At 42.8% G+C, this 27,397-nt stretch overlaps 1 protein-coding gene across 2 annotated transcripts in view; it reads right to left on the bottom strand.

Moving 5' to 3' along the window:
* The window catches only part of Ctnna2 (catenin alpha 2), a 1,034,505-nt gene that overhangs the window by 724,645 nt on the left and 282,463 nt on the right, over positions 1–27,397 (bottom strand). For both annotated transcript variants that reach the window (XM_051202772.1, XM_051202773.1), the window contains exons 5-6: positions 17,126–17,245; positions 12,549–12,815 (exon numbers count right to left, since the gene is read on the bottom strand). In XM_051202772.1, the coding sequence (XP_051058729.1) occupies positions 12,549–12,815; positions 17,126–17,245 (387 nt within the window). The remainder of the gene's footprint in view (positions 1–12,548; positions 12,816–17,125; positions 17,246–27,397) is intronic.

Below are 27,397 nucleotides of genomic sequence, written 5' to 3'. Positions count from 1 at the left end.
CTTTATTTCAGGAGTATTCTACTCTTACCCAGCAGCAGCTAATTGTTGACAAAATTAGCCTTTCCTCGCAGTAATTTATTACAGGTCGTGCAATGCTTAATTAAGTACGGCAAAAAGATACAAGAGTTCCCTGCATGTTGACTCCATCAAATCCCAGCACAGAGATATTGATTTTTACTTATTCCTTCCATAGAATTTAAACAGTGGTTACTAAGGTATGAATATACAATATGTATTGTCATAAAAGTATGGAAACTGATACATTTAAAGATTTACTTCTATGTGTGAATTATGCATACACTCACGTGTCCATGGGTGTATTTCTGGATGTAAGTACATTATCCATAGAGGCTAGATGAGGAGGTAGTAAGATGCCGTAAAGCTAACATTTAAAGTGCATGGGTGTGCAGCAGGCATGCCACAGAGTGTGCTTACAGGTCGGAGGATGATTTATGGAAGTCAGTTCTTTCCTTTCTCCCTTGGAATCCCAGGATCAAACTCAAGTCTTCCGTGTTGATGGCAACTGACTTTACTCACCGAGCCATTTCTCCAGCCTGACATCCATTCCCAAAAAGCACTATGGCTAGCATGTATAGTTTTCTTGTCTCCTAGTCCCACCTATCTTGCTTTCCTATTGGCCAACTGGGCTTTATTAATTAACCAATAAGAGAGACATATTTACAGAATGACATCTCCCATCATAGCTTATTTTATCTTTCCATCCTCTTTCAGCCTTTGCCTTATGTCCCTTTCCAATTATTTTGCTGCCCCAGATTGCAAGAATGATTCTGGTCTGGAGTCAAAATGAATTAGAAGTGATAGCAGCATGTGTCCACCTGTCACAAGCTGTCACACCGTAGGTGCTGATGGCAGATGAAGGACATTACCCTTCCTTGTAAATGAGTCCCCACTCCTGCAGATCACTGCAAATGTCATCTTTCTTCAAGTCTGTGAGGATCTTTGTTAAAAAAAAAAATCTTTGGAAAATGTCTTTCTGCTCAGTGATATTTCTCCGTCTATTTCAATACTGTCTCAAATCTAATACTGCAGAAATAGGAACTACAAGGCTTGGAAACCTCTGTTCACACATTCAAATTAACTAGTACAAAAAAATTCTTCACAGTGATGTTGTTCGTAAGTATGTTACCTGACGGCCCCGAACATAATTCTGCTTTCAAATAAAGGTGATTTCACACCTCTGTGCCCATCTGGTCAGCTTTGCCACAGAGGGAAGGTATTTTAAAATCACACCCTGGCTCATGGCAACAACTGTGAATCAATATGGATCCTGGTTTCCCATGTATGACCATCCCTTGGAATAAGTTAAGTCATCAAATGTAACTGCTACAGTTTCTATTTTTACATGCAAATATGGCTCTCACCTTATGAATTATTTATGCTCTACCACAAAGTTTAGGTTCGGACAAGAGATGTGAAACTGGTTTGCATGTAATTTAATAAATCCTGGTTTTAGTTTTGGTTTTAGAGGCAGAGTTTTATTATATAGCCTGAATTTGTCTCAAGCTAATGGGTCCTCCCATCCCAGCTTCCTGGGTGCTAGCATTATAAGATTACACACACAATGATTACAAAACTACTTAGTCTGTTCGTCAGAGATGCACTATGGTTAAAATTTGGTCACAGAATGGGACTGTTAGGAGGTGGGGTGAAACTTCTGGGAGCTTGGTCACCGTGGAAGGTCTTACATAGAAGAGGCACTAACTTGTTCCCATTCGGCCTTGACAATTGTCATGCAACACTGTAAATTCTCCTGAAAGGATTCTTTGTCTGTCCTTTTCCTCCCAATGTTTCCTTCCAGATATAAGCAGATGCCCGGAGCAAGACAAAGACATAGGAAGAAAAGAAATAGGAAGAGAAAAATTTGTCAAGATGGCCAGCACTGTAGTCCCTGGAATGCTAATCAAAGCTTAACACTGATGGAAATGGACAGACGGGTCATCAGGGAAGAGCACTTGCTCGTCTTCAAAAGGAGTTTTAACACCAGCACTCCTTATGGGTGCCTCACAATGGCCTGTAATTCCAGCTTTTCTTATGCCACATTCTGACTTCCGTGGGCCTTTGTGTCCTCATGCTGCACACACAGGAAAACAGGCCCACACATACTCTTGAGTAAAAGTAATTTTAGAAAATTAAAAGATTTGCACTATTAATCAAGGAGATCGTAGAACAAGTCTAAGTCTGAATAATTGAGCTATTTAAACAGACCACATGCTTCTCTATAATCACGTCTTTAGAGAACAGCTCTCATGTGGTCCCCAATATTGAAACCAACTAATAAATCAGTGATAATCAAAATTATACTGTTTATCCCATGTGGACAATCTTTAATATGTTCATCAACTACATTAGCATTTGGAATTTCATTTAGCACTAATTATTTGAAATAAAGGTGTTCTAAGACCAAAAATAAAACCTGCCAATCCTCTCAAAAGAAAAAATGAATTACTAGTGGAACATATAGATTCTTACACTTTTCTCGGTCAAAAAGATACAAGATTGGAAGCATAATAATTTTATTTACAGCCTGAAAGGCTGGAAAACAAGGATATAAATAGTAATTATTAAAATACTATTTCAAATCCCATTCTCATATTTGCTCAGTAATTCACATAATCCTCTTTTGGGACTAAAATGTCCAAGATTAAATAAAACTGCTGTGGAATATATCCTTGGAGAAATAAAAATGTTGATAGAAGTGTAAATAATTATTGGCCTCGAGATGATGCAGTTGGTAAAACACTTGCCTCTCAAGTGTGAGGACATAAGCCAGAATCCATACTAAGAAAAAGAGAATACATGCCTGTAACCCCATGGTAATATAGGAAAGAGGCAGCTCCAGGCTAATGCAAGACTTTGTCCAAAACAAAAATGTGGCAAGGTGTTGAGAATCAACACTGGAGGCTAGCCTCTGACTGCCACATGTATGAATATGCACCAAGACAGGCATGCATGAACACCCACACACCCAAACACAGAAGCACAAACGTGTTAATTTGTGGGTTTTACCCCAACCCTCACTGCTGCATAAGAAGGCAAAATTTTCTGTAGGAACTTATTCTTGGGTTGACAAATTCCTAGGAAAGTCATTCAAAAGCAAGGTGAGAGGGGTCTGCCTTTGGATTGTGGGCGATTGTACCTGGAGGCGGGGTCTAGTGGAGAAAATGCAGGGAAGGTGATTGTCTAATAAACTTGGTGGATTGTGTCCCACAGTCACACAGAGACTCGCTCTCTTCTCCATTCATACTTCCCTCTGAGGCTCCATTCAGAGCTGTCTGTGTGTACACCAATCTTATCTACTATCCCACGACTCTAGACACTTACAGAAAATATTAAGTACTTACATTTCATGGTATTAATGTACAGAGCAGAACATACACTTTCTGGGGCCTGTCCACAGTGAGGTCATATGGATACTTGCATCCCTAAGATTTGGACCCTAGTGTATACTTAAACCATGGTCTATGATGATAAGGATAAAAGGTACCACTGTAGAGTTTGGCCACCAGATGTCAGTGTGCAATAAAGAATGCTAGAAAACTATTGCTTGCTTATCTATATGCGATGTAGTGAGTGAGAAGACGGAGGTAGATGGAGAAGCACGTCATCTAGAGAAGGCAAGAAGCTGAGAGACGCTGAACCCTGCAGGAAGTTATTCATACCACATTTCCTTACTGTTTTGGTTCATTTGTTTGGTTTTGGTTTTTGATGTTATGTATGAACCAGGGATGATGCCATACACCTGCAACCCCAGAACACAGAACGTCATGTCCAAAAGAATGGGAATCTCACCTGGGGCTGTATAGTGAGGCTCTGTCTCAAACAAACAAGGAAACAATTTCTTTTAAAGGTAAGTTGAATAAGCACATCACCATGTACACTGAAGGAGCTCAGAGCAATAGCTTAACCCAAATTTAAAAATCACGGGTATTTAATATGTTATCAAATTCCAAAGCATAGATCTACATACATGCTTAGCCATTTGATAATACTCGGTGGTTAAGGGCACTTGGTCTTGCGAAGGACCAGAGTTCAGATCCCTGCACCTATAAAGGGCTGCTCTCAAACACCTTATTCCAGTCCAGGGGATTCAATCCACTCCTCTGCCTTCTGTATGCTCCTAAATGAAATACACACATGCATGTGCTTGCACATGGACACACACAAATCAGAACTAAATCTTTTTTTCCAAAGTTTTTCTTAACCTTTGTATGTGGCTCATTGGCCATTTCCTTTAGGAATTCATCCACTGTTCTACCCTTCCTTCTATACCCTGCATGCATGCATGCACGTACACGTGCTCGCACGAGCATGCGTGTGCACACACACATCACATCACACAGAGAGAGAGAGACTAATGAGACACAGAGAGAATTTGAGGCATGCTATGCACCCAAGTGCATATAATGGCATTGATTAATTAAGAATTTTTCTTTTATGCCATGTGTTCTGTATGCTGTTTACTCTCTGTGAAAATTCTAAGCTATCTTACAGCTAAACTTTACACTAAAACCAAAGCATGAGATAAGACACCTCAGTACCCGTAATTACAGTTATCTAGAGCTTGGAATAAGTTGTCAGCCTCCTGAATCCAAGTCCTGCACTTGCCTCAGGGTCCCGGAGTTCTTGCAGTACCCATTAGTTTTGATGGACAGATATAAGGGAGTATGATTAAAAACTATTGATAGAGGTAATAAAGAAAAGTGAGCAACAACACATGTGTTGAATACTGGCACTATCTCGGGGAGAAAACCCTTGACCCTGCTGTCTAGATAAAGTTAGGTCAGGGGCTCACATCTATTATGTCAGAGCTCTCTGATGAAAGAGCCTAAAGAAGTCAAGGCTTTTTGAGTAGTGTAATTAATCCCCTATTTTGTTGTGTTACAGACTGGGTAGATGTTCCTATGGATTCCCCTCAAAGATCCATGGAGCAAAGCTGAGGCTAGCTCAGGAATTCTCAAAGGCTTGTACTAGGAATAGTAAATGGTCCTGATGTAGGGCATGTTCCTAGGTTTGTTTACTGGCTTTCGTTTTTATGCATTTGTCCTCTATTTTGCTAATTGTTTTCAAACAGTTACAGCTTGCATTCCCTTCATGAATACATTTAGAGTATTTGGATGGGACCTTCTGTTCTCTCTCTTCGTTCTTATGTAACTTAATTGGAATGGAACTAATTAAGGATATTCACCACTTAACATGGGGTTTCCCAGATGCTGTCCCCAGAATTATGTCAAAGGAGATATGCAGTGCAGAATCCTCCTAGGAAAGAACCAACTTGGTTGCTGTGGAAAATGAAGGGATATACCCGAGAAGAGACTGTAAAGGGAGCTTATTGTAAAATGGATTTTTATCTCCACTGAAATCCATTCATCTTTCCTTGTGGCTGTAGAGATTCCAAGTGCAGAGATTCTTAGAATCCCTGATCTGTCCAGAGCTTTGGTTCACAGCTCCTAGAGGGACCAGAGTACCTGTATGACATGCACTCGGTCTTAGAAACAAAACCATCCATCTTTTCCAACAGAAAACATTGAGGTCATGTGTCTGAGCCCCAGATCTCACTTACCCAGAGAGAATTTCCATTCTTTAATGAAACTATCTTCTAACTCTGAATCTCCAAAATCTAGTCTGGACTTGTGAATAGTCATAGACATCCAGATATCTCTATTCTGCATTCTGTAAGGGCACATTCCTTAAACAAGTTCCTGGGATGGAAACCCTGTACTGAACCACATTATTTTTTTTTAGGATGGAGCTAGATAACAATTATGTCCCCTAAGAGAAGCTCAGAGCAGAGATAGCCTTTGGTCAGTGACTGTGACAGAGCAATGCTCCCCAACCCCACCCCCAGTGGACTGTTGCAGTATTATACTCAGCCCAGGTCCCTGGTTCTTTTCAGGCAAAGCTGATTTTATCTTCGTGGTCTGTCTCTGTTGTTGATACTTAGTCCCGAGCACTCATATCCACTGAACAGAAAGCCGAAACACAAATTTCAGTGTAATCAAGAATTTAAAAAAATCACTGAGAAAACAGAAACAAAAATGAGAATGGGTATGATAATCTCTAAGGAGGACAATTTGTGTGGACTTGGGATGTGTAGGTAACAGTCAGTTCTACGTGACTGAGGATATACTGTCTCAAACTCTCCACTGCAGACAGCATCTTACAAGGCACAGCAGTAGTCAGAACAAAGCAAGATGCTGCATGGTCAGTACCAAACTTTCCCTCCTCCCAAGGTGGAAGCATTAAAGAAAATCTTGACAAAAGCCACAGAGAAACCCTGTATAGAAAAGCAAAACAAAAGCAAAACAAAATCTTGAAAGGTATGCTCGTAGAGTTTATGAGTGAAAATAGTGCTGGATGCAATTTGGGACATTGTTCCAGACAGGGAGGGGCCAGAGCAGAGGTGGCATACTGAGACTGTGGGCTGTCAGGGGACAGGGGACAGCCCAGAACCTACTGAACACGCTTTGAAATAGAAAGAAAAGAGATAACAGATGATAGAAAGCACTAAAAAAAAATCACCCACAGGTTCTTTAGGAGTTGCAAGGATGCAGTGTGTGTGTGGTGTGTGTATGTGTGTGTGTGTGGTGTGTGGTGTGTGTGTGTGTGTGGTGTGTGGGTGTGCTGTGGGTGTGTGTGGTGTGTGTGTGTGTCGTGTGTGGGTGTGCTGTGGGTGTGTGTGGTGTGTGTGTGTGTGTGGTGTGTGCTGTGGGTGTGTGTGGTGTGTGGTGTGTGTGTGTGGTGTGTGGTGTGTGTGTGTGGTGTGTGGTGTGTGGTGTGTGTGGTGTGTGTGTGTGTGTGGTGTGTATGTGTGTGTGGTGTGTGGTGTGTGGTGTGTGTGTGTGGGTGTGTGTATGTGTGTGTGTGTGCTGTGTGTGTGTGTGGTGTGTGGGTGTGTGTTTGGTGTGTGTGTGGTGTGTGGTGTGTGTGTGTATGTTTGTGTGTGTGTGTGTGCTGTGGGTGTGTGTGGTGTGTGGGTGTGTGTTTGGTGTGTGTGTGGTGTGTGGTGTGTGTGTGTATGTGTGTGTGTGCTGTGGGTGTGTGTGCTGTGTGGGTGTGTGTTTGGTGTGTGTGGTGTGGTGTGTGTGTGTGTGTGTGTGTGTGTGTGTGTGTGTGTAGGAATGGCACACACAGCGTGGAGCAAGGGAAGAAGAGAGGGAACATGTCAGAATGAGAGATTATCCATCTGACAAATGGAAAAGAAAGTAACATGGGAGAAGCTAAGCATGGGGGACGCCAATATCCTACTCATGATTCCATTTAAAATAATACAAATAAGGTATGAGTTACATATCTCACTTTTTAGTTCCTGCATATTTGTGGTTGAGAGTGTAGATACCTGTGGAAGCCAGAAGAAAGTGTTAGGTGCTGGGAATTGAGCAATTCCCCTGTCATGGGCAGGACCATGGTCAACTTGGTAATAGAAAACCCTGCATTGTCTTCTACGGTTATGTCCATCTCAAAAGTTTCCCAGCCATCAAATCTAGCCTTGTAATTTGACTAGCACACAAGAAGTCATTACCTGTTAAATATATTCTGTGCAGAACTCCTCAGTGGACAGTGTCACAGGACCGAATTAACTGCCACTAGTTCCCACAATTGAAACCCTGATGATTTTCCCATTGACCAGCAATCATTGTGCTTTTGTGATCACATGGTTAGAGGCTCTCTTGACAGTTTCTAAGTGTTACAATACTGCTTGTGGACCCTTGATTATTTTTTTTCTGTCAATCATTTCATTGACTTTCTTCTATAAGCAGGCTGTGGTGACAGAATGGATAATTATAACTACCCATTACCGACCAATCCTATGGCTTTAAACAGATGGATGTATGAATATCAATTTTCCTTTATCCTATGCATCTATAAGGTTGTTGTGTGTGTGTTCATGGATGAGTCTGCATATGTGTGGGCGAATGTTCAGGCCAGACAACATCTGATATCTTTGTCAGTCATTCTCTGGGGATCAGCTAGACCAGGGGTTCAGCAAGCCCTCGGCTTCTTCCCGTGTCCACCCATAGCTCACTCCCATCAATGGTGCTGAAGTTGTAGTGTACTCAGTGTACATTTTACATGGATGCTGGCTTCTGAATTCAACTCCTCATGCTTGTACAGTAAGCAGTTTACTGACAGAAACTGTTTCCAGACATAACAATAAGCTTTTAAAGCCACATTTACATCCCACGTCCCATAAAAATTGAAATTGACATTCATAACTACTAATACAGATTGCCTCTCAAATTCAATTTTAAGACAAAAGAAATATGGACTAGGAATCTCTGTCTCGTATTCACAGAGCTCGTCTCACTTCGGCACTGCAGAGATTTAACTATTTCAACTGCCATGGCATTCAGTAGATATTTGGTCATTTATCAACACTGCATATCGCTGGGAAAGTCAGTAACAGGGCGGTAAAGTTTGTCACTCAGCGAGATGCCATGGTTTAGGTATCTGTGGTATGATCTGGATAAGTCTCCTCGACAGATCGTGTGTTGAATGTTGAGACACCCATTGAGAGTGCTGATGGGAGCTGGTGGGTATGTCCTTAAAGGGATATTGGGACCCTGGTCTCCCCTCTCTTTCACGTACGCCGAGGTGAGCATCTTCTCCCATCCTGTACTCATGCCATTCTTTGTTGCCTCACCATAGGCTCCAATAAGCATCTAATCAGTCTTGCACTAAAACTTCTGAAAGTGGGAGCCAAAATAACCTACAATTAGTTTTCTTTTAATCTCTCTGCTTCTCTGTCTCTCTGTCTCTGTCCAGCCGCCCACTCCATGTGTGCGTACTAGTGTATGCTGTGTGTGTGTGAGTGTGTGTGTGTGTGCTGTGTGTGTGTATGTGTGTGTGTGAGAGAGTGTGTGTGTTTATGCTGTGTGTGTATGTGTGTGTGTATGTGTGTGTGTATGTGTGTGTGTATGTGTGTGTGTGTATGCTGTGTGTGTGTGTGTACCTATAAAGTCCAGAAGAGCAACAGGTCCCTGGGGCTGCAGGTACAGGAAGTAGTGACTCACCTGGCTTGGGTGCTGGGAACTAACTCTGTCCTCTGACAGAAAAGCTAGTGCCCTTAACAACTGAGACGACTTGCTGCCCCCAAAATTCCCTTCTTTTTATGGAGATGACTTCAAGTGTTTTGTTACAGTTACAGGAGGCTGACTAACATACTCTGTAAACAGCATGTGTCTTTTAGGGAAGATGCCTATAAATTCTAAATCAATTTCGAGTTAGAATACCTGGGGAATAACAAGGACCAAACAAACCCTCCATCCCATTTATAATTGTTCCATGAAGAGAAGCGGTCTATTGTTTTCAGTGAAAGAATTTCAAATAGTAAGGGATTGAGGTGTACTGGCATAAGAGGTGATTGAAACTATACAAGTAATTAGTTATAGTGTATTTCTTTAAACATTTAACAGTAACATCAGTACTAGCCAGCAAGTTCTGAAAACACATTTCATTCACTAGGGAGCAACCATTAGGCTGCACCAATGACAGCTGTTGCTCTGGGCTGCAGCTCAGACAGCTACACCAGTTATTCTTTTGTTAGCCTTTAAAAAATCAAATGTAAAGCCCTGGGTCACTGGAGCATAATTTTCAGTGCTTGCAAACAAACAAGCATTAATGATAAAGCACTGGTTGGTATAAGTCATTAACATAACAAAAAGCTGCTTCACTAATGCATAATATCCTTAGTCAACTTTGTGACCAATGAAATGAATTAATATATAACTTACGAACTAATGAAATTAATCAGTAGATTAATCAGTCACCCTGCCCATGTCTAATTGCCCAAAGTCCTTTGCACCCTAACCAAGAAGTCAGCATTGTGGTAAACGAAAGGCGTTAAAGGTTCAATGTGTGGACATACTTCAGTATCTGAGACTTCCGGGATAAGCTCAACTTTGACTTTATGGATCTGAAGCCTCTTGTGATACCACAGTGATGCTTCAAAGTGGAAGACAGACGTAACTGGTGAAGCTGCTCTTGAAAATGGTCTGTCACCAAGAGGGAACCAAGGGACTCAGAGCCATCCTACTGCTGGACAGAAGGTGGCAGCAGATGACGGGCCTAAAGTCAGGGAGTTCTCTGTCAGGATCTGACTACTTTCCGCTGCTTACTGTTCAATCACAAAAGAAATTATTATATAGTAAAAAGGATGGGATCAAATTTCACTAAGTAATAAATCCCTTATGAGCTGTTTTATTATTGCACTATTTTAAAAATATTGCTACATTTCAGATTATTTGTGACTTTTGACTGTCTTAAAAATGAGATGTTTTTATTTCAATATGTTTAATGTAGCAATACAGCATGTTAGTATCTTCATGCATGAGCTACTCTTTTCCCTAATAACATACGGTTTTATTCATTTTTCTTACTCCAGAAAAAAGAAAAAAAACTTACCCATCACTTCAATGAGCTTGAAAAGTCCCTCAGAATACTTATCACTCTTGCCTGGACAGTACTGAGAGAGTCAGCAGTCTTCCTGTCCTGAGTTACAGAATTCCTCACCTCAGAATAAAACCTGCCCTTCAACAGAGGAAATCTATTCTTCTTTGTTTGGCACTACACATCTACATTTTGAGTATTTTTAGCAAATGTGAGGAAATTAAAATAAGTAACAAAATTAAAGTGAACAGCGTTACTGATGTTCATGAAAGTTTTGCAAATGTTATGTTGAACTGCTACTCTTTTCTAAAAATTGAGAGCTTCCTGCTGAAGTATTGCACACGGAGGTAGACAGTACCCTGATGGAGAATGTCCTTCTGTATACATGTTTCTCTTACTGGTTGATGAATAAAAGACTGATTCGACAATAGCAGGCAGGAAGATAGGCAGGGCTACCAGACCAGGAGAAAGCTGGTGGAGAGAGGAAAGAGAGAGAGAGGGATGCAGAGGGACGCCATGCTGCAGAAGGAGTAACATGCCAGATTATGAGTAAGCCACAGCCTCGTGGCAATAGATAGATCAACAGTAATGGACTGAATGAAGACAGAGCTAGCCAATAAGAAGCCTATGCGACTGGACAACAGTTTAATACGTAATATGTCTCTGTGTGTTTATTTGGGGCTGAAGGGCAGCAGGACCCGGTGTGACAGATACCTCCATCTTCAGTATCTAGTGCTCATTTCTGTAATTAATTCATTCAACTTATTACTAAATTCAGATTTACTTCTTACATAACACCTGATAATTACTGGAGAGATTGCTCAGCAGTTACAAGAGCATGTTGCACTTGGAGAATACCCAAGTTTGGTTCCCCGCACTCATGCTGGGTACTTTCAATTGCCTGTGACTCCAGCTTCAGGGGAATCGGGCTCCTCTGGCTTCTGCAGGCTCTCACACTCACATGCACACACCCACACAGAGATGCACAAACATATACATATTTAAAAAAAACTTTTTAAAGAAAACCTCTAAAGTCATATATATGGTGTGAGTTCAAATACAGGTACTTACGAACGTGTGTACACGTGTAAGAATGTGTACATCTGCACACTCACAGAGATCTCAGGACCTCCAGAATCCCCAGTATTCCAATTATTCCTCAACTATATTCTCTGTATCACACCTAAGGCACCCACTATTTTCTTCGGGATCCTCCCTTCCTGCCACTAGCGAATCATTTGCTGCCAGAAGCTCATGCCTACTCCCCCAAGAAAAAGCCCACATCTGTCCTAGCAGCTTCTAAGTAACCTAGCTTGTTTCTCTTGTGAATTCTGTTCTATCCTTTTTCTGCTGCCCCCAGCTGTAGGAGGAGGACATCCCGCAATCCCCATCTATACTGTGAAATAAAATACCCATGAATTCAAGAGGCTGCGGGTTTGTCTCCATGCCTTTTTCATTATGCAGGATCACATGCCAGGGGATAAATGACTGTGCGGATGAGCATCCTGGAGATGTGCTAACATCCTTGGCTGCTGATGCCTACACCTTCTCATGCACTTACATGGCAAGGCCATGCAGGGTCGGGGCAAAGGAAGTCTCCTGTGTCCCCTTCTAGGATATTCCATCAACAAGAACAAATACAGGGGGTAAGTCTTTTATGGGATTTGTATTTGACACTCCAGAGGGGGCACTGAAAGACTACATACCTAAGTAGTGTTCAGGGTAATAATAGGGTTTACTTGTCACTTATGTAAACGTAAGTTAGCGAGGGAAATTTCCCACTGAGACTCGGTATAGATGCAATCTAACGGCAGCTGATATGATGTTTATCCCATGAAACTGATTACCCGAATGACATGTGAGGTATTCCTTCTACCTATCCACGATCAGACCTCTTAAACATGGTTGTTATAACCTTTAAAGATTAGTATACTAGGTTCTCCCTACATTTCAAATTTCCAGCAACAGTAATACACACAATACAGTTTATCTTTCTGTCAAAAAATTTCTGAGAGCAAAATCACTATATATTATTATGTGTGCCTGTAAGTTATCCGTGTGTGTGTGTGTGTGTGTGTGTGTGTGAGTGCACACGTGTGTGTGGGAAGTGCACACTCTATGGGTATCAGCCAGGTGCTTACATCAAACTCGTTCAGGGCTGCAGCCAGCTCCCCAATGCCTGTGTGGCCTTTGGCTTCATCGGTTGGTGAGGTGGCCTGAGCGGCACTGGAGATCCCAGCTATGGCCTCTTGCACTTGCTTGAATACATAATCGCGGTTGGCTCTGGTGGCAGCAACATCTGGGTGGCGGAGGAAGGCTTGGGAAGCCGTGTACAGCATGGTGGCATTCTTCTTCAGGGCTCCACGGGCAGCGGCCATTTCATCTCTACAGTGAGGGTCCTTCAGCTCCTGTGAAAAAGCACAGCATACGTAAGGCTTGTGTGGAGGTGTCTGCAAGGAGAACTGGAGTCTCAGGCTCACGGACACATTGTGGACATTAGAAACTACCTCCTTGCCAGGTAGCTGCCTGAGTGACTCTCAACTGCTCTTCACGAAATGTCTAAGTCCGTGGCTGATGTTCAATGTGCACTATCATATGACAGGGTCCAGCCTACCTGGTTCACCTTGTAATTAACATTGTCTTCATTTTTCTTATATACCAACCACAGCTTACCCTCCCTCCTCTCATCCAGCCCCCCCCAACCCTCATCCTCCCCTCCCCATACACTCCTCAGTCTCCATTCAGAAAGGGGCAGGTCTCCCATGGGCATGAGCAAAGCATGGCACATCAGGTTGAGGTAGGAGGGAGTTTCTCCCCTTGCATCAAGCCTGGGCGAGGTAACTGGCATGGGAAAAGGGTTGCCAAAAGCCAGCTAAGCTCCAGGGACAGTCCTTACAACACAGAACACGCTATATAACTGTCACACACATGCTGAGGGCCTAGGTCCGTCCCACGCAGGGAGTACAGCTGTCTCTGTGGGTTCCTCCATCATGACCTTGACCACCTCCCCCCATAGCTTGTACAAACCCTCCCCTGTTTTATCAGGAGGACTCCCAGAGCTCCGCCTAGTGCTTGGCTGCGGATTTAAAACAAAATTCCTAACCAAAGCCTACAGCTTCCTTCCTCCACAGCACCCTGCACCCATACCCATATCATCAGCAGCCCATGGCATAACGCCGTAGTGACTTTGTAAGCATGCTTCACTCCTACGTAAGACCTCTCATGTCAACAGGCCCTGTCTATCCTGATATTGCTCTGTAATCATCAGCACAGTGACCACCAGCTAAGAGCATTTACTACACAAAAACCACTGAAGGAATATGGGTTGCAAACAGGGTTTGTTCTCAGCAAGCGGGAAACCCAGACCTGCGTGCTTCCATTTAATTACATTTATAACACAGGGAAGTCAACATTGATTATTGCTTCCTGTATCAGTTGCGCTTCACTGTAACTTAACCGTCTCTAACGGCAAGCCTGTCATCAACTCTAATGATTCACTTTTATGTTGATGTGTATTGTGGGGCGTGTTGCCGGGGGTTATATGTGGTGCCTTTGGGAACCATGACAGGACATTAAATCCCCTAGCTACAGCCAAAAGCTGCTATGGGCCATCTGGCACGAGTATTGGAAACTGAATCCAGTCCTCTGGAAGAGTAGCAAGAGCTCTTAACTGCTAGGCCATTTCAATAGCCCCATCAAACATCAAATGGAAAGACTTGAATAACAGGCCAACAGTGATCTGCTCTTCTCAAAACAAAACCACTGGGGAGTCGCTTTCCTTTCAGCTTCAACAGCACATCTGGGTTTGTCCTCACCATTCCTGGAAATGCTGAAGGAGGTGCTGTTCGCTGAGAGCCCTGTAGGTTTATCAACTGAGTAGTCTAGGGGTATAGTCTCTCAATTGTTAAATGTCAGTGAATGATATCTGATGTGCTGAGGGTCTATTTGTATGTGCTCATTTTGTTAGGGAACACATGGATGCTCTTGAATGAATAATGTGTTTTTTTTTTTTCTTTTTTGCAGTTTAAAGTGATTCTGAAAAAAGCACATTATCTGGGACATCTGGAGTAGTCTGTACTAGCTGACAAAAAATAACAACTGAACCATACATTCCTTTTTGCTTAAGCATAGTTAGATACATGCCAGCAAACACAGTCTCTGGACGTGATTATCTGAGCACCCCAGGGTAAAAACAAAATAAGTAGTAAATATTGCAATGCAATCACTGTGGTCAGCAATGATCAGAGCCCTCTCCCAATAGGAACTCCTGAACAGCCACAAAGGACCTTACTAATTCCTCAGTATCTGGTCCATAAAGTGAATTCCGAATGTGTGTGTACATACTTACATACATACATACATATGTATATATGTGCACATATATATATATATATATATAATATTTGTATCTAGAAAATATATTGAAAAATTAGGGTGATTGAGACAATGTTCTTTATTCATAAAACTGGAAAGCATCAAAGTTGAATTCGGAACCATTCGGAACTGAATGAGTCATTTTGCATACCCATTCAGTGGCAAGTAAGTTGTTTCTTAAAAGGACAAACCATTAGGTAAATATTGGTTGGGCCCTCGCCTAGAATGTGTGACGTCTGATTTTGATGAAGACCCCGGGGAAAAGATGAAAGCAAATAATGGCGTGCACTTGACAATGGCAGAGTTGCAGCGACTGTGGTAAAGGAGGGAAGGGTTATATGCTGAAATGCCCGCAGTGTACTTTTTTATCCCTTTTTTGTTAAATTTTACAGAAGTCTCAGTTAGCAGGTAGTTAGAAACGAGGCATTTTTTTTTTTGAGAAAAACCTGAGCTGTGTTTCTTAGATTTCTCATAGGAATGTCTGTATCATTAGTGCTTTCATACCAGCTCCTCACTCCCAGGCTGTTCCAGTCTCCAGCCTGCTGTTCCCTTCTAGCTGATACATCCGTGTGGCTGTTCCAGTCTCCAGCCTGCTGTTCCCTTCTAGCTGATACATCCGTGTGGATGTTTTAAGCATCTCAAACTCATGCCTGTAAATACCACACTTTGATTTCTAGCCCTAATCAGGCCTCTTTCAATCTTCCTCATGTCAATCAAACTACCGTCTTCTCCTCATTTGCTTACACCAGGGCTCCGTAGGAAACTCATTCCTGTCAATCATGCACTTCTCACCGCTGAAACAGACAAAGCTCTTCAAAATGTATTTCTTCCCCTACATACTTCCTCCACCTTCGTGGAGACCGCCACTGCCTGGATGGTTTCCACATAACACCTTCCTTCTGACTGTTTCTCTTCCATTCTGCTTCTGGTTTTAGCAAAATATTTAGAATGATGCTAAAGTGAAAAGCTTATGACACAGATACTATACTTTGAGCCTGCTTTCAGTAAGATCCAAACACTGTATAACAAGACCAGATTCCATGGTGCGTGTATCTCCATCTAACATCCCTCTCCAGGCCCCTCTCTCCAGGCCTCCCTCTCCAGGCCTCCCTCTCCAGGCCTCCCTCTCCAGGCCTCCCTCTCCAGGCCTCCCTCTCCAGGCCTCCCTCTCCAGGCCTCCCTGTCCCAGGCCTCCCTGTCCCAGGTCCCCCTCTCCAGGCCTCCCTCTCCAGGCCTCCCTCTCCAGGCCTCCCTGTCCCAGGCCCCCTTCTCCAGGCCTCCCTCTCCCAGGCCTCCCTCTCCCAGGCCCCCCTCTCCAGGCCTCCCTCTCCAGGCCTCCCTCTTGGTTCTCTGATATGCAAGCACTGTAATCAGTTATTGCACTGAGAGAAAGCCATCTCACCACCCCCCCCACACACACACACATACACGGAAGAGCAGTTACCCACTAGACTTACACTGGACAGACAGCAAGCAACAAAGACTTACATAGGTGAAATTAAAGACAATTACACCAACTAAGCACCCGATTAAGTGCCCACTGCATACAGAATATTTGTAATTTCAGCATCACTGTGGCCAGACAGAGAGCAGGTACTCAACTGCGGTTGTGGGATACAACTTTTCAGTAGGTGAGAGACCTGTAACATTCCTTCAAAGGTGAAGAATTCTGGGAGTAGTCGAGAGGGCTGGTGAAGAAGACAGTAACAGATGCTCCCAGCACAGGGGCGTTTTTGCTTGCTTGTTTGTTTGTGTTTTAGAACACAACGATACTCTCTGGGAGCAATGAACTCTCTGGGAACTCCAAAGGCACGCAGCAAACAGCTAAAACTAAGAGGTGGGGTCTATCTCTGGACAGAGGAGACACGGGAGAGACCCTAGGTCATCTGTCCTCACTGTTGTGGCTGCTCAGTCCGTACGTTCTTCTGCTCTCTTTATAAAAGTTTTGCTGCGTGTATGTGTGCTGCATCCTGTGTACGCACCTTCTGGTTTACACAGACCTAAGAGATTTAGTTTGTGAGCAAACAGTGGCTCCAGAGAGTGGACAGTACCATACCCCAGTCTGCTTTCTGTTTGTTTGATCCGGAGCTCCTCATGCACTGGACAAAGGGTCGAGTGTGGTGGGACTGGACCCTTGTTCTCATCAGTGAAAACTGGGACTCTGTGATCTACTCATGGGCAGCAACCGGACGGTGCCTGTGGCCCCGAGCCGAGGCAGTGATGGTGAAAGCAGGGCACAGCCTTTGTGAGACATTCTTGCAGCATTTGGTCACAGGCAGATGCACAGAGACACGCGGTCATTTAAGCTCCCCCTGCCCCCAGCAATATTCCCGAGCCTGCCCACCTGTTGTCGCCTTGCGGCTACATAGTTCAGTTTCACCATTTCTTTTCCAAACTCCTTAAAGCGGTTTGCAAGGTCTTGCTCATTTGTAGCATTTTTGACAGCTTCCAGAGCCTCCTCAACCTGGAAATAAAATAAAAATAAAAAAAGATGCATGGCATACTAATTAGAAGATGGTGCTGAAGTATTAGACATGCAAACCAAATAATCACCTGTGGTCAAAGTAATGTTTCCCCAACATGATATTTTTGACTACAGGCTAGGTAGGCTTTTGCCTACTGTTTCGATGTGAATGCGTATTCATGTTTTCTTTACAACTTACCATTTACAGCATGTTTAATATTTGAGTTGAGAGCAAACGGCACATACTGCTCTTGAAGAGAACCTGAGTTTTGCCCCCTGCTCACAACCATCAATAATGGCTGATTTGGGGGGCCTGGCACATCTGCTACCCACGGGTACCTGAATTCGCATGCACATATCCCCCCACATATAAAAAATAATTTAAAAATATTTCATGTAAATGAAACTAGAGACTGAACTCCTAAAGCACACACAATTTTTCTCTATGATATATTTTTACTCAACTATGACCGCCATAAGGAATATAGACTTCCAATATAAAGTAGAAACCCCAAGGACACACACACACACACACACACACACACACACAGGGGAAAAAAAGGTATAGAATTTTAAAACGAGTTCTTCCAGCTCTGGCAGGCTGCAGAAACTCCAGCGCTGCTGAGGAATTTGTAAGGACGGAATCCTCAGTCTCTCTTGTCAGGACCTCTACATCCGGGACTCAAGCTGGGATACACAATTTGGCATTGCCATGTAAAGAGGAGACAGCACACATCTGGAGACAGTTGGAATTCAAATTCTGCTGTCCCTTGCAGGTGGCGCCCAGCAGAGTGGAATGGCAGCGGGTAGAATGACGGCAACCATGCCAACCTAATGGTATGTGTGTCTCCAGCTTCCTACTATCTCCTTCAATAGGGTTTCCCTGGTCCCGCTGGACCCTAACTATCAATTTCACCACAACTGTCTCATGTATAATATGCCATGTATTTGGAGGCACTGAGGTTTCCACAGCTATCAAACAACCTGGATTTTAATATGGTGAGGGAATGCCGGCAACTGGTAACAGTTTCCATGTAACCTTTGTGGACTGATTAAAACAAAGTGTTAAGAATAGGTGATTACAGCCCATCCCACCCTAACTGGGGCATCCGTATTACACCACAAGGTCCAGAGGACATTGCAGGAGGGGAGGGAGAAGGAATGATGTAAGACTTGGAGGACGGGGAGGAAAGCTGTCAAATCATGCTGCCTTCTAAACAAGACTCGGCTCACAGCATCTGCAGTTACCCATACAATGTCAGGCCTGCTAATGTTCCTTCAAGAATGGAGGGATGAACTCATGAGGCCTGTCTCCTCCCCGACTGGCGGTCAAGGGCTGTTGGAGAAGGGGAAGATATTTTCTTCAGCTCAATAGGTGCTCTTAGATAAGTACACCACCACCATGTTCATGCGAACAACTTGATTCTCAGTGAGTCAGATAACATGCATTAAAAAGGATGACATGGCAGTTCAGGGTGGGGCAGTTGGGGACATGGAGTGGTCACTGTGAGGAGACAAGAGAAGGTAATGGAGGTGAACATGATAAGATATATGTTTTATATATAACGCCAAAGATTTATGCAAATATCTAAAAACTTTAAAGAAAGACACTATAATAGAATAATCCACAAATCCACAAAGCCATTGTCTGGTGATGCCTTCGTAGAGATAAGCTAAGAACACAGCCCGCAGTGAATAAGCCACGGTGAATAAGCCACAAGACAGTGTCAGATTTGCAAAGTCAAAAAGGTTTCCAACAAGAAGGAAGTCTGGGTCATTTTCTGTGAACTGAAAACCTCAGGCTCCATATATTTTCTTGCAAATGTCACACCATTCTTCTTTACAGCGAGTTGAGTTTTATTTCGTGCATTTTCTACATTTCCTTATCTGTCCACCTGCAGATGGACACCCAGAATGCTTCCATGGATTTTAATATGGTGAGGGAACGCCTCCTGTGAACAGTACACTGTAAACATGGCATGTATCTCTGCACGTGTGGTCCTAGAGGCTAGTGGCAATATACCCATGGAAGAATGCAGATACAAAAAGATAAAGACCCCATACACACACATGTAAACACACATATATATATATATGTGTATATATATATATATATATATAGAGAGAGAGAGAGAGAGAGAGAGAAAGTTAAAAAGGAGATCACTTGAGGAGGAAACGGAATGGGGAAGGGGAACAACAAAGGATAATTAGATATATATGAGATGAATTCACAGAAACGTTTGGTAAACAAAGGAGGAGGGTCTGTCGGGACAGTGGTAGCTGAGAACAAGGGATAATAATATACTGTGCCAGTGAGTCATAATGAAATGCACTGTCTTGTACACTAAGTAAAAAAACGAGTTTTAAAAAATGTGAAAGGATCCAGATACAGAAGACCGGGCAAATGCAGGCTCTTGAGAGAGGCGGGTGGATTCTGAAAGATCCACGTTCTGAAAGATGATGGGAAATGCGGGAATCATAGATCAGAATGCTGGTAGGCTGCAGGGATGTTTCATAGTCAAAGCAAGTATACATAAACAGGTTGTGGCTCTGTAACCCTGGGATACAAATGAGTGCACACAGCCAGGAAAAGTAGCATGTGCTCCATCCTGAACTATGGGACTTTGGTTCTGTTTGAGACATACTCACACAGGTGACTGAGACAGAGTGCTTATCAATTGTCACCGGGCCAGGGAACAACACAGAGCACATAAGCCAGTGATAACAGATGTCAGCAAGACTGTTATCCCAGAGGTGTGATGGAGTCTTTCAATTCACCAGACAGGCAACCTCATTCAGTAAGGAAAACTTGGCAGGAATTTCCCATAATAATGAATGCGTGGCTACTGGGCTTCAACTGGGAGTCTACAAAAAGTGTCACTTTCATCTACAGAAATTCTGCATAATCCCCTTCCTAATTATACACATCCGAAATGGTAACCCTGACTAGTCAGAGTCACCCTTTTCTACTCTGTTCAAGCTCTCGCAACACACAAGGAAAAGAATGAAACACAATTGAATGGAGGCTGCTGTGGGGTGTTCTTGGGCACTCAGATCAAATCGCAGTTTCTTGAGCAGAATGGCCCGTTTAACATACTGGCATAGATTAATGAGACACTCATGCCTTGAATCTATACAATAATGAATCAGCAATGCCCCTCCTTTCTAATAGATTTATAATCATTTAAACTTTGCCATCAACAGCACCATGGAGTATACTCTCTTGGCAGCTGAGATGTCCCTGCTGCTTCTGTAAAATGTAAATCGTTCCTTGGGACATTAAAATCTGCTTCCAAGGATAGAAAAGAATAATTATCACAGAGGGTGTTAAATCCAGGAATGGTTTTATAATACTATACCCCATGATTCTTACCAGTGGTTAGTCAGCCCAATTTAGAATATTTATTTCACTGTGCTACACATGATTTTTTTTCCTTACTTGTTTTCTCTAAAGTTCACATGGCCTTTAGAATTTGTAATCATTATGAAACATATAATTTAATGAAGTACTTTTGAGACAAAAAACCACTAAACTATTAATCATGTGGCCTGTTTGTGTACAGGTGGATTTAGTCACGCTTGCTGTGAATCCTAGAAGGGTCTGAAGTTTTCGCTAGTCAAAACTGCACGGAGAAGCCTTGCTCAAAATATGTACCACATTCCATAAACATGGGAGAAATGGGACCAAAGTCTGATCTGTGTGTCTGTCTGTCAATGTCAGTGATAAAAGAGATGGCAGGGGTGGGTGGATGTACAGTCAGATGATAGATAGATGCATAGACAGACACACAGATAGATAAACGAGAAGAATTGAAATAGAAGGGCAGATACTAGGCATTTTTGTGGACTTAAAATTAATTTAAGAACAAAGTTTTTAGTTTTGAAAAGAGCCATTTCTTTTTGGATGACTAGAGAAAGGAAAGTGGCTTCTACTACAAAGCAAATGAATGCCCTTCTCTCAAATGTTTACTGGCCACTGGGGATCTGGTGCTACTTTCCAGCTGAGTAAAGGGTAAATCTTCTACTGTGGAAGGGAATAGGGATGCTATCCAAATTCACCATGGAAACTTTAAGTTTACAGGTGTGGAGGGGGCTAGGGATGTGTGATCAAACTGATTTTTGTTTGAACCCATATTTTCAAGAAAGTTTCCTCTTATCCAGGCACATGATCTGCAATGGAGTTCCAGAATTAAAAGGCACTGAGAAATAATACAATACCAGACCACATTAAAATAGATGACACCAAGTTACACTGTGCTCTCGGCTTGCTTTTATTGAGGTGGTAAACATTCTCCAAAACCCACTTGGGGAGGAGAGGGTTAACTTTACCCTACACACTACAGTCCACATCAAAAAAAAAAAAAAAAACTAAGAGAGGAACTCAAGGCAGAATTATGAAACAGACCATAGACAAAAATCCACTAAACTATTAATCATGTGGTCTGTTCCTGTACAGCAAGCTGCAGTGCTTGCTAGCTTGATCCTAGGCTCACAGTCTGCTGGTTCTGCCCTCAGTGGGCTAGGCCTTCCAATGCTAGTTATCAATTATAAAAAACACCCACAGACACATCCATAGTCTACTCTGTTAGAGCCAATTCTTCACTTGAGGTCTCCCCTTCCAAGTTGTGTCAAGTCGACAGCCAGTATTAGCCATCACTCCATGTGTCGCCAAGGTTCCCAAACAATGGGGCATCTGAATTCTATTTGGACCCCAGTGGGCACTGAGAAATTATGACTTCCTTAAGAAACTGACTGTTTACTGTTTCACAGTTCATTACTTTATTTTTGAGCAAGAAATTATCTGACAGCTAGGAACTTCATTTTAGAGAAACTAGATTGGAACTGGAGAAAAAGTGTTTGTTTTCCTGCAGTGCATGTGTCTGGATGAGTTTATGTAAAAGACTATCACTCATGCAAACAACTTGACAATATAATCTGATTACATTAAATCAGAGCTTCAGAGAAATCGCTGCCCCTTCTTCACCGTCACTGATTAAAATCTGGGATTTCCTTTAAAATCCTGAAATGCCCGAATATCAACATAGCACACTGACAGTGTCAATTGACTTCATGACATACCAGGTGTCTGGCTAAGACAGGAGGCCCCAGCAACTTCAGGAGAAGTGATGATTATCGCACAGTAGTCTCAATAGTGTCTGATGAACACGTGATTAGCTTTGCTGGACACATCCATTCCTCAAGAGGGTATTGACTGAGCCTTGGAACTATGTCACCCACTGACTACAACCACCCTCGTGAACTTGGGGAGGCGGCGGCGGTGGCAGCAGCGGCAGCAGCAGCAGCCAAACCTTTCTGCATGAATCTTCAATACAACACAGGAGGAGAAGGATGCTCTAGGAGAGCCCGTGCAGGCATATGCATGAAAGAATAGAGGCCTTACTGTGGACAACCAAAAGCAATGCATTTGAAGCCAAAGGACTCCTCAGTAGCCACGAACACTGCTGTATGGGCAGCAGAATAAAAAGAAAACACAACAACATACTGCGCAATCTCTCCGAGTGCCTAGGACTTCACTAATTTTTAGAGGCTTGCCTGGCATTTGCTCAAAATCGCAATGCTTCCCAATGATTACATATTTGGGTAGGAAGCAGAAGACGAGGTTGGGCATTTTGGTAAAATAAATCACAATCTTTCAGATACTTGGAGAACTATTTATAGAAAAACATGCCAATGGGAGTTTCTGATGAGAGGCCAACTCACTCTCTGTTCCCATGAGTTATCCAGAAAGGACAAACATCGACAGATTTTGACACACAGTGTAAAAATAATATGTAATGCTTGAGGTAGAACAGCCATTAGCAGGTGACACTGTGGGAGGGGGGTGGGGGGTTAATCCTCAATTCTGAGCCAACAGAAAACCGGAATCAAACCACCTGTTGTGGCTGCAGAGGGGACCATCCTCCCGGTTCAGAGTTCGCATGTTTGCCTCCCGGTTAAGGGTGGTGCTTTGGAAGGGGGCAAGACCTTTAGGAGGTAGATCCTCACCAGAAGAAACAGTCACGAGGGAGTGGGTATGAGGCTTTATTAGCTTGTCCCAAGTTCCCAACAGCCCCATACTTCCTGTTGTGAGATGTGAGAACAAGAGACCCAGGGGCAGCTGCACACACTTGTGAACACAGAGTCACAGAAGCCACACCTCACTGTCCATGTTGGACGGTATCCCCTCAAACTGAGAACCAAATAAGCCCTCCCTCCCTCCAGGGGCTGCTTGTCACTTACTTGGTCACATCAACAACAACAACGATGAAGACAAAAAGGGCAAGAAATACAGAACCCGTCTTTTATCTGTGTTGTGTGACTGTATTTTAAAGAGAGGGGATGGCAGGGTTGGGGGGCGGGAGCGGCAGGGCAATGAAAGAGATACCTTGATAGAGGAGGCCATCATGGCGGCGTTAGGGAGCATCCTGATGCTAAGGAAATTCCCAGGAACCCACAAGGACGACCCCAGCTAAGAGGGTGCCTGAACTGGCCTTCCCCTGTAATCACATTGGTGAATACCCCAACTGTCATCACAGAGCCTTCCTTCATCCACTAAACTGATGGAACCACAGGCAGAGATTCACAAGCAAGCACCAGGCTCTGGGAATCAAGTTGAAGAAAGGGAGGAGGAAATATTTGAGCAAGGGAGGCCCGGATCATGATGGGGAAATCTACAGAGACAGCTGAACCAAGCTCGTGGAGGAAACTCACAAACTCTAGACTGACTGAGGTAGAGACTCCAGGGAATCAAACTAGGCCGTTGATATGTGGGAGACACCTTACCTTCTCTGAGAAACAGGTAGGAGGTGGGGGGAGAGGAGCAGGAGTAGAGGAGAAGGAACTGGGCTTGGAATGTAAAAAACAAATTAATGGATAGAAAAGAGCACAGAATTATTTTGTCCCATCTTTATCATATCTACCCCTCCCTCCTGCTTCTACCTCCTCCCAGGCACCCTCACTATGTCCCTCTCCTGTGTTCAGCGTCTCTGTTTTAAGCCACTTAGTGATGCCCTTGTGTGCATGGGTCTTGAGCCATGCACTAGAACATGGGCAATCTATCAAGGACCTGCATCTGAATAAGTCCGGCCTTCTCTCCCTCAGTAGCCATTAGCCAGAAGATTCTTGTGTTTTTAATCTTGAGTTTATAAAGTAAATAGTTGTATGCAATATGTCCAGAGGCTATGGATTTTACTAGTAAAATTACTCAGGAAGCGCACGCGCACACACGCGTGCACGCACACACACACCATGTTTGTTTATAATTATTTTTTGTTCTTTTTTGCCATCTTTTGATGGGAGATGCCATTATGTATATATGTTTCTCATACTGGTTAATAATAAAGCACTGTTGGCCAATAGGAAAGGAAGATAGGAGGGACTAGGAGACAAGGAGGAAATAGGAAGTAGGGAGGAGGAGCCAAGATGGAGAGTCTGAAGAAAGCAGTATGCCGCCGGCTCCCCGGTAAGAGAAAAACATAGATCAGCAGAAATGGGTTAATAATTAAAGGCAGGGCTAGCCGATAAGAAACAAGTAACTGGGCCAACAGTATTGTATCAAATACAGAGTCTCTGTGTATTATTTGGGGCTGGCGGCGTGGTGGCGGGACAAGACCAGCGGCGGCAGGCGGATAAACCGTACTCATTACAAATGGCGGGCTGGCGGCGCAGCAGCAGGACTAGACCTGGCGGCGGGAGGAAAAACCTCTTCTCGTTACAAATGGCGCCCACGTGGTTAATAAGAACTTCCACTTAAAATTTAACAAAAGCTTAAAACAGGGTTTTAGAAACAAAAGAACAGAGACAAGCAAGGTTTCTTGGTAACAGCATTTTTCTCGGTTGAACTCTGCTTTGCTAGAGACAAGCAGATATTCGCGTGTCTCCTTTAAGGGAAGATTCCTGACTCAGCATAAGCGGCAAAAAACCGCACAGCTTTTAAGAAACTCTGCTAACAATTTATTGGTGTGTATGAGAGATGGCAATGGCAGTGACCACATCTCCAAGCCGGCAGCATGCTTTCTGGGTGGCAACGCAGACCAAGGCGGTGAGCACAGCTCTCAGTGCTGGCCGTAAAAGTACCCACCACCATCTTTGGTAAACCGCTGCTGACACAGCTATGACTTTCATTTTAGCAATGTTGTTGTTTACCAGATAAAAGACTTGTAGCCAGATGAAGATAAAGATTTACAGTAAAGACAGATTCATATTAAGAAAAACCTCTAAAGGTTTACAGTGTGTTTTAAAATATACGTAGACATGAAAAAAAAATGGTTTTAAAGAGACAAAGAGGAACTGGTTGTTGTAGCACACGCCTTTAATCCCAGCACTCAGGAGACAGAGGCAAGCAGATCTCTGTGATTTGCAAAGTAAACCTGGTATGCAGAGTAAATTCCAGGACAGATAAGAGTTACACAGTGAAACCCTATGTCAAGAAATAAAAAATAAAAGTAAAATAAACAGAGTAATAATAAAGCCACGTAAAGATGAAAAGCTCAGAGAGAATCTGGATACTGTATGCTATTGTGTTGTCTCTACATTGTTTGACTGCTGAGAAAATAACAACTGATAAAGGAAATGCTGCTGGATTAATTCAATTTATATATTTTAAAAATGCTTTGACTCCAACATTTAAGTTCAAGGACAAGTTACTGGGGAAAAGGATTTCTATTTTTGTTTCCACAGAAAATGAAAAGCTGTGGATTCCTTGCAGACTAATGTGGTTTGAGCAAGCCAGGCCCCCTGAAACAGTCGCTGGTGATCCTCCATTCAAAACAGCTGGACAAAGCAGCCTCGCAGACTTACAGCCAGGATTTCTGCCTCTTCTCAGGATCCCCCATGACAGCACCCCCTGTCAGCAGGAAGTAGTTTGGAAAGAACGACGCCCAAATTCCCAAATATTGTTTATAAATGTTTGTTTTCATTTAAATGGACTTGGTTATAAATGGTTAATGATCACAGCCAAATTCTTTTTAAAGGTATAAAGGGAATTATGGTATAGATATGAATACTTTGTTTTGGAATGGATTTTCATTTATTGATACAATTTAAGGTCAATTTTGTGATATATATATTTCTCCTCTTGTTTAAGTATTGTTTAGAAATGTAATGTATAATTCAATACAGATTATAGATAGTATCTATGATAGTCAGATATAGTTAAGTTAGTTAAGTTTTCTAGATATACAGAGATGTATTTGAGATAGATAGGCATTCTTCAAACCTTTCAAAGACCTACAGAATATGGCATTTAAAATGGATTAGGGTTTTCGTGACAGTGAGACATAATTGCTCTTGGCAATACCACCTGCACCAGAAAGGAAGATGGACATCGAAGAAATGCATTATGACGTTTGCTTCCAATATGGCAAGACTAGCCATTTGGACAAGATACTGCTCTTGTCTGGACTGTTTGACTTTGTGATGTATAAACTGGACATGCAGGACCCACAGGAAAGTGACTCCTGATTCAAGATGGACATTGCTACAGAGATCCTGCTTCATGGAAGAGTCTTCGAGACAGTATGCAGGACATAGAGAAAAATGACTGATAAACTGCCAATACAAGAAGACAGTTTAAAGTTTCCTGCATTGCTGAAGAGTCTGCCAGACACACTATGGCCTATGGGCTGAAGATGGAAGATTACAAAAGAACTTTGGGTGACCAGGCAGTGAGTTGTCTCTGTCATTTCTAGAGTTTAAATATTATCCTTCTGTGGTCTTTGAGGGAGTTGAAGACAGATAGTTAAGGTTATAGTTTTATTAAAGATAAGTTAGACTTTAGACACAAAGATGGGATAGATGATGGAATGTTTTCTTAAATCTTGCTAAATGTTAATGGACTAAATAATGTTAACTGTGATTCTTATTTGATAACTGTTATGTGATATATTTTGCTATGTTAAGGTTAAAACCCTTCTTTTTATTTAAACAGAAAAGAGGAGATGATGGGAGATGCCATTATGTATATACGTTTCTCATACTGGTTAATAATAAAGCACTGTTGGCCAATAGGAAAGGAAGATAGGAGGGACTAGGAGACAAGGAGGATATAGGAAGTAGTAAGGAGGAGTCAAGATGGAGAGTCTGGAGAGAGCAGGACGCCAGCCGCCTCCCCGGTAAGAGAAGGCCATGTGAAGATACATAGAAATGGGTTAA

Source organism: Phodopus roborovskii, unplaced genomic scaffold (assembly GCF_943737965.1).
Source record: "Phodopus roborovskii unplaced genomic scaffold, PHOROB, whole genome shotgun sequence".
Taxonomy (NCBI): domain Eukaryota; kingdom Metazoa; phylum Chordata; class Mammalia; order Rodentia; family Cricetidae; genus Phodopus; species Phodopus roborovskii.
This window is presented reverse-complemented; position numbering and strand designations above follow the sequence as displayed.